Genomic DNA, 15,000 nt, shown 5'->3' on the forward strand with positions numbered 1-15,000 from the left:
TATTTGCTTTGCATGTTTTTCTTTGTTTGGGTTGCAGTGTTTTTTTTTTGTTTGTTTGTTTGTTTGTTTTCTGTCTTAGTTTCTTTGTTTAGTTATTAATTGGGTTTGAAAACAGAACTTGCCGCTGAAGAGCTGATGTGTAATATGTAATCTGTGAAGTTTGTAAACTGTCTTCTTTAACGCATATATTCTATTGTTGTAGACCTATTTTAAACTTTTGGAGAAAATAAATCATTAATTTTTAAATATTATGATCCACCTCTCTTTGTTGTCCCGACCTGGCGTAGCCTTTTTGTAGATATTAGAAGCTGAATAGTCCTGGGGCCAAGATCTCAGGTGGCGTTGTTGGTTGTAATGTTTTAAAATTTAATAGTAGACACCGCTATTGTCACACTAATAACAAAATTATTAGCTAGTAATGCACTCCACAAATCTGCATTTCGGTGGGAAAAGGTGCTCTATTCAAATGTCTGTGGATCTCTGGACTCTAGAACTACCGATGTTGCCACCTCATCTGGGCTCTTGCTGAACTGAGCTGAGCCACAGACTGAAAGCATCAGTTCATGTTCTACGTGATAATACAATCATAATCAATAAATTAGAATATATGTCCCAATAATTTTCGAAAATAACAAACTTCTCAGTTTAGCTCACATTTTGTTTTTATATTTTTTATACATCTGATGTAATAATCTATTTTTAAATGTTACGTTTTAATTATGTATCACTAACAGAAATAAAGACTTTCAAACAACAATTTCTATGTAATAATATATATATTACTTTAATAAATTTGTTTAATGGGCATATGATGTCATCATAAAACAAAACATGGATTAATCAGATCATTAATCCAGAGTCCACTTTTCTTCTTCAAATCACAAAGAAGCCTTGAGAAAAATCACATTTAAATCAAAAAGTTAATATTGTTGAGTGTAAATAAAATATTGCTTGTTCATTGTGTTTTTGTATTCTTTGAAAATTACATTGGCACGTCTGCACTGCCAGGTCTGTTTAACAGAAGAATGTGAACACCTGGCTATGATGCTTGCTTGGCATTTTCTTTTGATCTTCCTGTGGTGGGCGGAGCCTGTTGCCTGTTGGATGTCACTCTACCGGTGCAACAGGTTGGCCAAGCAGAGAAAGCCCTGATCTGGGAAAAGACACATTATTTTCCTTGTGTCTGGTGAAGTGTTTGTCTTGATTCAGTTTATGGCTCACTTCTGGAAAGTACACTCATTTTCGCTCCTGACTTCCTCCTCAGAGACAAGCCCTTCATTGTGAGCTCAAAGGTTTGTCTGAGTTCTCTGAGATTTCCCAGCAGAGCTATGATGTCAACTCACACAGTAATTACAGTCTCTACTGTAATGAAGAATAATATGGTGAGTCTCCATAATTAGAATGGAAACAAAAACCTCTATTAACCCCAGAGGTTAAGAAAGATGCTCATATGGATCTGTTGCAGAACTGTCATGGCTTCTCAGATCTAGCAGCAGTTTGAATTTGAGGTGAAGCTTATTGTTACAGTTAGTTAATAATGTTGCTCACCAATGTGCTCACTTCTGTGTGTACGTGTGACATAAAGCAGGTGAATTCCACCTCTGGTGTGTCTCCCTGGGGAATGTGGATGGAGGACTTCCTTGTAGGAGCTGGGAGGAGACTAATGAAGAGGCCAGTTTCTTTTCCTCACACTTCCATGTGAGCACAGTGTTGTGCACAGCAGATACACAGGGAGCAGACACCAGGACTGCCAGGACCATTTCAAGCTCTCATTCTTATTTGAAAGGTGAGATTCATGGTGTGCTTGAGACTTTTTATTCTTGTGTTAACTGAGTTGAATGGGAGCTTTGCAGACAATGAATGACTTATTAGGACATATATTAGGAAATATTCCTTGAATGCCTCATATTCCTGGAATATGAGGTACTTCAGGAAAGCTATTAAGAATTTATTATCTTAAAAGAAAACCAACAGATTAATTTCATTTCTAATTTAAATTTCCTAAACTTGAAGCTGTTTTTAAATGGTTGGTTTTTGCTTTTCTCCTTTTTATCACATGCTGATAATAAGCTCTGCTAGTGAACTACTTAGAAGTTTAGCCATGCTTGGTGTAGATTCTCAGGATGGGAACCCTGAGCTTTGAACAGCTGGACTTCTGTTTTTGTTCAATGTCTTACTACTCATCTGCAGGCTGCTTTAGTTCTGATACTGTGGTGGGACTTCGTTTGGACCAACTCACACATCCTAACATCTCAAGAAAATAGAAATATGTTCTCAACTACTGTCTTGCTGAAACATGGAACTGAATTTCTTCACATATTGCTTAGGATGGGAGACATTTGTTTAACATCGACGCAAGGGAAGAGCAGGTTGTGCTGGTTTCACAGAAATTCTCTTTGGAATTAATTTAGTTTTTTTTATTTTTTATATTAACTTAGAAACCTGAAACTTCTGACTCAGCTTTCTGTTTGACAGGTGGAACATCTTTTTAGTCTTTAATTGTGAATGAGACAGGAAAAACCAGCTTGGTTAACTTTCAAGTGATTAATATCAAATGGAATCTGGCTGCCACAACCTGGGTAGTTTTATTCCTTCAGCTGTTCCAGATAAACCCCGAATGTAACCGTCTCAAACTTACAGCATTTTCCAACTTATTAAATATGACTTTACTAAGCGCAGACTAATTGCTTTATTAGGCATTTATTGACCCTATAGACAAACACATTTATGAATTCTTATTGTAATTACACAGAAACATCTTATTTTTTTGGTGGTTCTACTTTTTGCGTTGGGGTTGCAAATAACATGGGAACGTTTTGAGGTGGACGATGTGGCTCTTTAACTACACTGGAGAATTTTTGAACCATTCAAAGTTTAGGATCACATATACATATAAGAAAAGCGGTAATTAATTCAATTCCTAAAATTGCACATGAAGGTTAAATGAAACTTACTTTTTAGACTGGATGCCAGAATGTGAAAATCATTTAAAACCAAAGAAACACAAAGATATGTATTAATGTGTGTGTTTCCTTGATCCAGTCTCTGCTGCTCAGAATGCCTTACACCGAGTTGCTGCGGCTCTGGAATGAATCTGTGCAGGCAGTGGATGCCAAAGACTGGGAAGGAGCTCTGGCAAAGCTCCAGCAGATCCCGGAGCAGACTTCTCGCACACACTTCAATGCCGCCTCGGCCCACCTGGCTCTGGGACAGCTGGACATGGCTCTCAGGGTTTGTGTCAACAGCATTCACAAGTATTACCTTAACTGTCAGTCTAACACTACAACATTACATATTTGGTCAGAATGTGAACCAAAGCCTATACATTTCAAAGCAACAGTGAGGAGCATCAGATGAGAGCAGCTGAGCAGCAGCTAACTCTGTGCAGGCAGCAAAAAACGATATGTGACATTCGGCATCGCATTGGAAACAAAAGCAACAGGACTAATGGGGAATACAAAATTTGACGACAAACACTAGATTTAGTGAATCTTCATGCAAGATGTTTTTCATGTTCTACATTTAAATCTAATCTTTTGAAACTTGCTTTTAATTCCAGAAAGCAGGACCATAAGGCCAGTCCTGGTTTCTTCCGTTTATCATTAAATTTATTGATATTGTTTTATTTATACCATTAACACTTTCTTAATTCATTTTCTACTCTTTTGTTGTTTTTTCTTACTTGTGCAGCACTTCAGGTGCTCTTTAGTTTTAAAGCAGTATATAGATAAATAGATGACCATGATGATTTTTGAATCCCTTAAAAAGTTTTTCTATAAAGGGAAACATAATTTGCTGAACACATATAAAAAAGTGTCTGAAAATTGTATTTTATTAATCAAATGTCAACGGTCAAGGAAAATTTGAAAGCAAAGAGGCTAGCAAAAGTTCTAATGAGTGCAAAATCCTCCTGAAACCTAAAGAGGCTTCTGGTGGGTTGACCCTTGAACCCTGATTAAAAAAATCTAGCTTGTTCTATTTCTTCTGTTATGTTCAGTGTTTAGACCTCACCATTGCCAAGGATGAGCGGCTTGCTGTTGCCTTCTTCCAGAGAGCAGCCGTGATGCTGCAGATGGACAGGTCGGTCTCTTTAGGCTTCAGAAACACCTGCAGCTACTATAAAGCTTCGTTACTGAGAAGGAATGAAACTTCACTAAAGATGTAATACTTTAGAGGTAGAATGAGAGAAAATAAACCAAGACATTTACAGTAACTCCACTCACTGAAACAAATGACTTAGTTCCTTTTTAAGCACATTTAGTCTGAAAGAATAATAACATATGCACTCAATGTACTCAATAACAGGAGACAGGAAGCAGATTAGCATCTGCTTCTGCTTTGATGACTCTGCAGTGATACTGATGATTTTTACTGATAGTGATTGATCCTGTGATCCCTGCTCCACTCATTTTACATGAATGTGAACATCTGGCTCAGAAAAACCGGGCTGACTTGCAGAGTTATTTGTGTTTTGCAATAGTATTTATTCAACTGAATATTTTTCCATTTTACTACTTTACAATTACAAATTTATAAAAAATATGGGCTTTACTTAAATAATTTTCATAGTCTAAATATGCATAAAAATGCTTACTGGTTAATGAAATCAATGATTTTGATGTTCTTTTATGCTACACTAAGATTTTTTTCTTTGATTTGTCACATCACATGTTGATTTTAACATTTGACACATAAGTATTTTGATGTACCATCACTAAGTCCACACTCATTAAATAATATGTAATTTGTGCAAATACTGAACCAGTCCTATAGTTCTTAAACTGTCTAAAACATCACAGTTGCACTAAAATGACTATTCTTTGGAATTTCTGTGAAGGAAACAAAGTTAGTGCATTTAGTTGGTCCAAATGCTACAAAAACAGTGAAGTAGCCCTGCACCTCTCCTAAGAGCCCAAAATCAGACTTAGCATCAAGTTGTTTGATCATTTGTGATGCATACAAATAATAACACCTGAGTGTTATTAGATTAAATAGATTTAATCTAGTTTTACTTTAAAGGTCTAGAATATTAATAAAAATGTAAAAAGAAAAAAAAAAATAATAATAATAATAATAATAATACAATAAATTTTGGGTCCAGAAAAGGATGGAACATATAGATGTGTTATTGAGTTCATATGCAGATATAAATATATGATTATCCTCAAATTTAATGATAGAAATGATCAAGTCTTTGTGCTTGTGTGGGCTTCTGTAGAGCCTGGTTAACCAGGCTTTAAATTTGACCCGTGTATCAGATGACAACCATTCATCCATTCCTCTGTGCATGCTGCACTGTCCAGGTCGGAGGAGGCTCTGTCAGACTGTATCTGGGCGCAGGAGCACATGAGAGGGAACGCCGTCATTGACTACAGACAGCTGGGACTGAGATACAAACTCTACTACTGGCAGGTCTGAAATTCAAACTCATGTGCATACACAAAACCATCACCATTTGACTCACCATCCATTGACTTCCATTTATTTCTACAACCTAACCTTAACCAAAACTCAATTCACACCTTAGTCCTAAACCCAAAAACAGCATTTCCCCTTGTGAGGACCAGGCTATGGTCCCCACATGGAGCAGTGAGTCCCCACAACATGTGTACGCCTGTGTTCACGTTTTAGTCTTTGTAATAGAATTATTGAAATAAGAAGACAGCATTTCTTCATCAGATGTCCCTCTCCTGGCACAGAAGATGCTAGTGGCAGGTTACTGCAGTGAGGAGTAATGACCTTCTGTACTGCTCCTCAGTCGTGAAACAGTCTGTTCTATAAGTATGTTTTCTGTTTTCTCAAAGTCAGAGTTTATTGATATAGCACATTTACAACAACCTCATCTGACCAAACTGCTTCACAGCAATCACAATATCACAGGTAGATAAAAGACAAAACAAGAAATAAAATTAACTGTGATAATATAATAATAATAATAATAATAATAATAATAATAATAATAATAATAATAATAATAATAATAATAAAACATTAATAAAATTGGCAGTAAAATACCAAAAATAATAATATAAATAAAAACCAAGACATGCTTAATTTTAAGTGCAGGGATTTTGCAAGAAAAATAAAAAATCAATTACTATTATCTCCGCTTTTCTTTTTTTCCCCCTGTGTTGCGTTGTCCATTATGGTAAACAGTTCAAGAAATCTTTTCAAGATTTTATGTCAGAATGCTGGGAAGTTGAGCTCATCGTTCCATTGATCAGCCTGGTGCTATAAGGGGATAATTGATTTGGACAAAAACAGAGGTTGCCTCATGCGTCCATAGCAAACTCTCCAGATTCATACAGAGGTTTATCTAAGAGCAAAGTCCTCAGTACAGTGACATTCAAGTGTAAACCAGTGCAATACTATCACAGAATAGATTTAGGTCCTTTGTAGGCATAATTATTATTCCAGTAATCTTGACGGTTGCTGGAAAAATAATGTGTTTTTCTGTCACTGTTTGCAGAACAGATTTCCCTGTGGAGTAGGAACTGCTGGGCAAAGCTGTTTTTGTTCCAAAACCACAAAGTGAATTTACCAGGAAAGAAATATTAGAGTAATCACATCAATAATATTTGCTGCTGTGAATTATGCTGAATATCATCTCAGAGAGATTTACACACCCAGAAAATAAAACCAATATTTAAGTGATGAAACTGAAATTTGTTGTTGTAATTTGTTCCATAGATATTATATAATACAGCAGCTGCGTATTGTCGGATGGGCCAATGGGAGTCAGCCATGGACAAGCTGGTGTCAGCCACTCAGGACAGAGGACAAGGACGAGGGGGAAATATTGAGGTGGCTTTGAAGAGCGTTGAAGTGAGTGCTGCAGTCTTTACTTCAGACCGTTTACAGATTGGGGAGAAATTTGACCCACAAGGTTTATGTTGCATTTTAGCAGCATAGTCCATAGAGAAGAATGAGGACTAGTGCCCATAAGGGTTTCCCCCACTGTATTATAAGCCCAGTGGCCCGCCAGGCTGAGCGTTGCTTGTTTTTGTTTTTGGAAAATAATATTAATAATTATTAAATTATTTTATTTAATTTTTTTAATAAGTTGGACAGGAAGTCTTGTTGCACTGAGTGAAGTATTCAAATAGATTGGTTTATAGTTGATGCATTTAACAGGCCACAAAACCGGAAGCGTGGATCAATCACATCACTGGCATCTCTGTGGGTTGCCTCGCGCTGTCGCTGCTTACATGCCTGAAGTTTACCTTAGCACAGATCACGCGCGCCTCCTTTCACTTAAACTGGGCACAAGCTGACCTGTATGGATATTTACATCAGGACATATGTTTTTTTGCAGAAATTATTCATCAAGGCGGCAGTCAAGATTAAAAACCAGCACGTTAGCTCTGTTCTTGCATCTCTGATATAACCTTTCAGAGGTGAACCACCGGTGAGAATGATTTATATGAGAAGAAAGAATTATGTGTGGCGTGTGCGTTTACATCCAAGGGCACCTGCAGGATATTATCAGATGGTTCGGACAAAACCGTCATTGCACCTGATCCACAGGAACACATCCACATCCCCAACACCCATAAACGCACAAACCTAGCCCACACTGATATGCCACATAAACGCGATGCGCATGGCACAGAAACGACGGATCAGATCCACACAAGGCCAAACTGTCACCCACAATGTGACTCACACAAAATTATATGCTTTAACAAAATAAAAATAAATAAAAAGTTATACTAAACAATAAAGAAAGGAAAGCCTCCCCTTACCTGAGACTTCCAGAGAAGGATGTCAAGCAACAATGTTTGCTTCTTTTCTACTCTTTATGACAAACGTTTTGAATAACTCTCCCAGTCTAGCGTGACGCTGGGGAAGAGCGCGAAAGATGTCACGGTCTGTCGATGGAGAATCGATGGTGTGACCCATCAGTGTTTCAGTTCCTGAAACCACAAAAAAAAATAAAAAATACTAATGAAAGCGCGCATGCAGGATACAGAGCTCAGTTGGAGTTAATGCGACCCCTCTCAGAACTCCGTCAGAGTTAAAAGTCAGGATATTTATTTTTAGCTGCATAGTCACATTTAGTTCACAGAAAGAGTGCCAAGCTGCTAAATACACAAAAGAAAACTGACCAATAACATTCAGGTTTAGGATGTATGTGCCCACGCACACAAATGTGGGCTACTACAGAAAAGGCCATTTTTATTTTTTTTCCCTAAAATTTTGTTAATAGCAAGTGAAGAAAATAATATATATTTTATTTCATATTATATTTCAGACTGCAAGAGATATAAATGTCTTTGAGAGGTTCAAGAGACCAGAAAGCAAAAAGTTGGTCAGAGATTAAAGGAAGAATTTATTTGCATGATGCCGGCAGAATGCTTTTCCATGATTGTTGAGAAAGGTATTAATAATTTTTAACATGCCATTTTTAAAAATAAAATGTAAATGGACATAGATAAATAAAAAAAAAATAAACAGTGTTTTTACATGACTGTTGTTTTTGAGATGTCTAATTTCCAGTCAGAACAAACTTCTTAGTGAAATGGGAAGAATAAGCCTAAGTCTGAAAGGGGTTTAAAGAAATCTTGTGCTTAACTGCAGGCTTAAATAACTGTGCTTTGTATGTTATGATATTACATATTGACATTAGAATATTAGCACTGAACTGTCACTTCTTTGTGCTTTCACACTAGAGGAGGGAGGTCCTGGACCCTCTGCTGGTACCAGTGGGGTCAGTGTTTCGTCCCAGAAAACAAGAAATTGAGCAACTGCACCAAAGAGACTTCCTGGGGAAGGCGAAGGTGATGTGTCCTTTAGGGAATTACTTGATATTCACAATCTGTCATCAACATAAATTACATTAGCTCCATTTGGAGTTTTCAGACAGAATAAATAGCCCTGACAAATAATCTGACTGGACAAGAGTAGCTGGGTCAGAGTTTATTTGGATTCAATTCATTACAATTCAAATAGACACATTTAATGTTTAGTCAAATTCAGTTTAGAATGGCAGGTGGTACAAAGTTATCAATCAATCAAAGCATCAAGTCACTGGACACACCTTACCAACCCATGGGGAAGTATTTGGTAACAGTGGAAAGGAACCACTCCCTTTTATCAGAAAACCGAATAAACTCGAATAGTTTCTCTGCTAAAGAAAAACTGAGTTCACAGAGTTAATGACAACAGCTGGTCTGTCAGGAGAAACAGCAGAACAGAAAGGCTAGTGCTACAAAGAGGCTAGTGCTACCGAGAGGCTAGTGCTACCGAGAGGCTAGTGCTACCTAGAGGTTAGTGCTACCTAGAGGCTAGTGCTACCGAGAGGCTAGTGCTACAAAGAGGCTAGTGCTACCGAGAGGCTAGTGCTACAAAGAGGCTAGTGCTACCGAGAGGCTAGTGCTACCGAGAGGCTAGTGCTACCTAGAGGTTAGTGCTACCTAGAGGTTAGTGCTACCTAGAGGTAGCACTAACTACTAGCTAGTGTCACTACTACTAGCTAGTCCTGTGTATGGAGTGAAAAAGATTAAGTATACATAAAGTATGAGGCTGGTCTAAATGTGAATGAAAACTATCTGAGTCCCAACAAGAACTCCAAGCCTTCAGTAAGCCTGGAAAACTATTAATCAAGAAATCATCGAAATCTAACAGCTTGGAAACCAAAAATCAATAATAGATGTCTCTATACTCACAGTATTAACTGTATATAAAGTACTGAGAATAACTAGAATATCTCAGCAACAGCAAGTTCAGCAGACACTTCCAACTAACTAGTTAGACTTTCTCAGTGGCAGAAGGGTCTATAGCATGTTCCCCATAGAAAAGCGTTTAATAACTATGCAATAATGAAATTATTTCATGTTGATGAAAATATCAGAGGGCTGCACAGTGGCACAGTTGGTAGAGCTGTTGCCTTGCAGCAAGAAGGTTCTGGGTTCAATTCCCAGCCTGGGGTCTGTGCATGGAGTTTGCATGTTCTCCCTGTGCATGCGTGGGTTCTCTCTGGGTACTCCAGCTTCCCACAGTCCAAAAACATGACTGTCAGGTTAATTGACCTCTCCAAATTGTCCCTAGGTGTGAGTGTGTGTGCATGGTTGTTTGTCCTGTGTGTTTCTGTGTTGCCCTGCAACAGACTGGCAACCTGTCCAGGGTGACCCTGCCTCCCACCTGGAACACTAGCTGGAGATAGGCACCCCTCCCAACCCCACTAAGGGACAAGGGTGTAAAGAAAATGGATGGAAAATATTCATATATAGAAATAAAATTTTGCAGAAGTATAATTTCTAACATCTGAAAATATCAGATATTGATAGACATATGAAATAAGATTTTGCAGAAGTTTGGATATCTAGAGTCTCCTTCTGGATTTTTTACTTTTATGCTGTAATCTACAGGTGATTTCTTCTATGATTCCTAATGATGATTTTGGAGGCTTTGAACCTCTGAGGCAGCAGGTAAGTGTGATCAGAATATCTTTATATCTGATGAGACTTCAGTTGGTCACTGAATCCATGTTCCAACTCTGCTTTCTGTGCAGAAGCCTGGTTTCTATGAGCCTAAGACAGATGGTGTCCAGTGAGTTTTCCATGATCCTGCAGGACATACAACTGATCATAATTCCACTTCAGAACAAAATAATTTAATAAATCAATCCTTGTGTGTGTGAATTTGTGTTGTGTGTTAGGGAGTCCCGATACATGCGTGTGCGGGCTCCTTACATGGCTCGGGGCCCAGGACAGCTGACCGTCCCCGGAGGCTCCATGGTGTTTTTATTTGGAGAGGAGGACAGAGATGGAATGATCAATGTCATCCATGATGGAAAGGTGAGGACAAATCCTTTATAGTCTGCAGGGTACTGGGAGTTTTTGCCTACTCAAAAATAAATTAGGCAAGTCCATTAAATTCATTTCATGGACTTCATATATGTTATGAAATGTATTACATTTCATAACATATATCATCTCAAAGCATTGTTACTGCATATTGAAGCTTTCACATGTTCTAAAGATCATCACATTTTATTAAACATTTAGAAGTCAAAGTTGAAGCTGATTTTTATTGGTCAGATTAAAGGGCATAAAATATAATTAATAAAACAGCAACACAGATATTGATAGAGAAAAGCACAGAACAATAGAAACATGTTCAACTTATTTTATTATCTATTTAACTTGAACCTTTTCTTCAAATGGACACCACAGATTACAGCTAGATCAAATCCTTTAAATGAAATAACAGCATGTTGAATTATCATGCAGTCAATCCCCTTCAGCTGACTAAAGTTATTGTCAAACTCCAAAACAGATCATTTGAGATTGCAGCAAAGTGAAACATCCCAGATGAAACATGCAAAAAGCTTCTCAGCAAAGGGTTAAAGCCCTTTAATGTTGATAAAGATGTTTCCAGTACTTATTGAATGTGGTAAAAATAATGTTGGCAATGCCTTTTTTAATAAAATGTAGATAGTCAGGCATTTTTCTATTTTTATGTTGTTTTTTTAAACGTTTTACTGTCTTTAGAAACACATTCTTTTTCCTAAATTAAAAAAAAACAAAACAAAAAAAAAACAAACAAAACTACTTAAACCTTAATCTGCCTGGAGTGTGACTAATTCTGATCTTAACTGAATTCCTTAATTATTCTGGGCAGTTCAGAACTTTGTTCTTTTGCTTTCAGAGAGGACTGCTGCCAGTGTCGCTCCTTGAACCTGCAAAAGTCAAGAAATCTAAGAAGGAGAATGTAAAGTTTTTATGTCCTATAAACGTCCATTAATACTCCAACCAGCATATTTCCTGCTCATTACCCAGTAATTTATTGTAAACTTTTCAAGAATGTCTGTCACACAAAATAGTTAAACATATCAAGATTTCCTGTTTTACTTAACTTTGTTTCTCCAACAGCGCGTCCCCAGTGGGATCCCCCTCCCTCCAGAAGACAAGCCACCGAGTCGCCCAGAGACTCTGCCAAGATCTATGGTTCCTCCTCAAGGTAAACTCTCCCCCCTGCTCTTAGTTTGTAGCTCCTCTACTTTTTTGTCCCAACCAGGTGTTTTCTATCTGAGGATGCTCAGCTGATTGCATTAAGTCAGTATCTGCACAGTGACTGCACATGTGATATATGCATGTTCTTCCTTCATAACAAAAAGAAGCCTCCATTATGAGCGACCATCTGCTATGAGAGACTAGGAATTTGAGATGACAGAGCAGACACACAAAAAACACTGTTGCTCTGTCTATATTAAGGAAAAGTGAACCAAATTAGTAGCAGCAGTAGCTCCTTTAATGGCTTCAAAGACAAAGTTAATCAAAGAAAGGGATGGAACATCAATGGAGAATTATCTGAATAGAGAGCTATAACTCACCTGATGGCCAACTACAGGGAGATGACACAGTGAAATAGAAACACCAGGACAGATTATTCAACACCAATTGTTGATCCACCAACTAACTCCCAGCTTCCTCATCCCCACGCTGTTAACCACAGGATCTGAATATCAACAGTACCTATTACAAAACACCCATCAACCACTGTTCGCACATGACGCCAAACAGGCTAGTACTGCCTTTACCCAGTGGAGTTTTAACTCCTGAGTTTTCCAATTCTGTTATCCTGCTGTAATCCAACTTTAAGACTTTCACAAAAATCTGTTTTATTTTCTCCTCTGGGATGCCACTCATCAGAATATTGTTTTGTAAACAGTAAACAGTTTTGTTTACTGTAATCTTCTACACTGTCTGCTTTTGAATCCAAGACCAACATAGATTTGGTTAATGTCTGAATATCATTCAAACATATCATTTAGTTGAATCCATTATTTATCTTGCTTTGTTTATTTTTCAGTTCATCAACTTCCTTCTGAGTAAAGTGAAGTTTGTCTTCACTTCTTGCAGATCTTTCTTTAGCTCATCCATTCATTTGGTAACAGTGGTCATTATCAATTGTGTGAAGTTATTTCAACTCTTCTCTTGTTGCAACAACAGTTCTTTAAAGTGCCATCACTCTTTAGTTGAGTATTTGGGATTGTATTCCATTTAACTAAACACAGCCATGGAATTCAGACCAATCATACAACAGTGTTGCATGGAGAGTGGGGCAAAATATTCCAAAGAATATAGCAAAGGGTTGTGACAAGAAGGGACCCACAACATGAGGCTGAGAACAAAATGATTTGATTTTTGTAAACAGTTATTACAATGAAAACTGATTTTTGCGGTTTGACTCGACCATGAAGAGCCCTGTAGGGTGGATAAGCTGAGAGAAATGGAATGGAGCAAGACCAAGAAGGGATTTCAAGGAATACAAGGAATTTAAAATGAGTAATAAAATGTATAGGTAGGGGAACAATGGTTAAAATCATCTCACAGGAACCTCTAATTTATTACATCACACTTTAACCTGACAAAAGCTCCACTGGCTTCCCATCACACATCGCATCAACTACAAAATACTCCTCCTTACCTTCAAAGTTGTCCACAACCTCATACCTCAACCACATCCTTCATGTTGCTCCACCAATCAGATCCTCTTCCATTTAGATTTACCTTCAAAACTCATCTGTCCTGATTGTCGGCTACTGTCTTATGTACAGTTTTATATTATGTTTATTTTTATTAGGTATTTTTTAATATTGTGTCTATTTTTAAGTTTGATGATGCAAGGTGACCTTGAGTGTCAAAAAGGGCACCTATAAATAAATTGCATTATAAAGCGGCAGTGCAGAGCCTCAGGACTGAACTGTGTTTTGGTTATGCAAGAGAAATGACTGTAACCAAAACACAGAATGGTTAAAAAAAGCTCCGTGTTTCTGATACTTGTATTAGAGCTGCTTCCTGAGGGCGGACCCTACAACAACAACGCTTTACATTTAGTTTATTTTAACATCCATGCCCATGAACAGACCTGCTGTCAGACTGATTTTACCTTATTTTCTCTGCAGTGAGTCCATCCTCAGAAACTCCACGTCCATCCTACAACAATGCCACCCACACAAAGCCACCAGCCTCAGGGCCCCCCAGGTACACGGCCAACACAGCAAGCAACAAGGTAGCACACACGCACACACAAATGTACTAATGACTTAACTCTCCTTTACTTTTTGTCTGATCTCAAAAAAATGGATTTTTGTTGACTTGAAAAGAACTAGTTTTTTCAGAGAGAATCTCAGGCTGAGAAATACTATGTCCCAATTATGTCACAGAAATGTTTAGTAAAGCCAGAGATACTACAGGTCAATTTCCTTTCTTTATGTGACTTGAATAGACTCACTTTTAGGGGATCTTTTCTTATATCCTGATTGTTTAATAAAAAAAAAAAATCTAGAACCTGAACACAGGGTGCTTTGTAACCATCACATCTGAATCAGTATGTGAGGCGATCAGAGGTGTTTAAGGTCAGAGGAGGAAGCCGAGGAGCCTCTTAGTTGTCGTTCTTGCTGTAGAAATTGTATTACAGTATGAATAGATAAGAAGGTACTATTCATTCTAGAGTCATGGGGTAAACTAGTCAGTATGATGCAACTGTGATCAGTCAAATTTTTTGAGCTTCATATCATGTTATGTTATTCCATCATCAAAAACATACCTGGTGTTTTGATTTGTTTCATGCACATTTGAGAAATCCCTTAATCTCCCATGAGATTAATGGATTGAAGGATGCCTAATTGCTCCTCCTCATTGCTGCAGTTTTTGCAATTTCACAGAACACCTCTCCCTCCGTCTCCCTCACTCAGCTACTTCAGACTAGCAGCAGTAAATTAGCAAACACCTGGTGGAACTGTGAGTCTCCTGAGGTCATCATACAAACCACTTCTCAGTCCAACGCTCCTAACGGTTGTAAACAGCATCATCGAGAAGTGCTGTTATGATGGCATGCTGAAGGAAAATGTCAGAAAGAGCAGGAGTATCTTAAAGGGAAAGAGACCAATTCCACGCAATCAAATTGAGAAGTCAAATTTCTTTTAAGTTATGTTTAATATATAGATCATCTTATGACAACTGAAGGTAACATATTAACTTGATTGTGCTA

At 37.7% G+C, this 15,000-nt stretch overlaps 1 protein-coding gene and 1 long non-coding RNA gene across 3 annotated transcripts in view; one reads left to right on the forward strand and one right to left on the reverse strand.

Moving 5' to 3' along the window:
- The first annotated feature begins 914 nt into the window (after nucleotides 1-914).
- Nucleotides 915-15,000, forward strand: part of noxa1 (NADPH oxidase activator 1) — an 18,046-nt gene continuing 3,960 nt past the window's right edge. For both annotated transcript variants that reach the window (XM_007557768.2, XM_007557769.2), the window contains exons 1-12: nucleotides 915-1,786; nucleotides 3,043-3,231; nucleotides 3,998-4,080; nucleotides 5,304-5,412; nucleotides 6,691-6,825; nucleotides 8,673-8,780; nucleotides 10,371-10,430; nucleotides 10,514-10,551; nucleotides 10,661-10,799; nucleotides 11,653-11,715; nucleotides 11,877-11,964; nucleotides 13,913-14,019. In XM_007557768.2, coding sequence (XP_007557830.1) covers nucleotides 3,058-3,231; nucleotides 3,998-4,080; nucleotides 5,304-5,412; nucleotides 6,691-6,825; nucleotides 8,673-8,780; nucleotides 10,371-10,430; nucleotides 10,514-10,551; nucleotides 10,661-10,799; nucleotides 11,653-11,715; nucleotides 11,877-11,964; nucleotides 13,913-14,019 — 1,104 coding nt within the window. In that variant the 5' untranslated portion in view covers nucleotides 915-1,786; nucleotides 3,043-3,057. The remainder of the gene's footprint in view (nucleotides 1,787-3,042; nucleotides 3,232-3,997; nucleotides 4,081-5,303; nucleotides 5,413-6,690; nucleotides 6,826-8,672; nucleotides 8,781-10,370; nucleotides 10,431-10,513; nucleotides 10,552-10,660; nucleotides 10,800-11,652; nucleotides 11,716-11,876; nucleotides 11,965-13,912; nucleotides 14,020-15,000) is intronic.
- LOC107836843 (uncharacterized) overlaps nucleotides 7,051-15,000 on the reverse strand; it is a 21,838-nt gene continuing 13,888 nt past the window's right edge. Inside the window, exon 4 of the long non-coding RNA XR_001662811.1 lies at nucleotides 7,051-7,916. This is a non-coding gene — a long non-coding RNA (uncharacterized LOC107836843). The remainder of the gene's footprint in view (nucleotides 7,917-15,000) is intronic.

The sequence above is a fragment of the Poecilia formosa genome, unplaced genomic scaffold (genome assembly GCF_000485575.1).
Source record: "Poecilia formosa unplaced genomic scaffold, Poecilia_formosa-5.1.2 Scaffold91, whole genome shotgun sequence".
Taxonomy (NCBI): Eukaryota; Metazoa; Chordata; class Actinopteri; order Cyprinodontiformes; family Poeciliidae; genus Poecilia; species Poecilia formosa.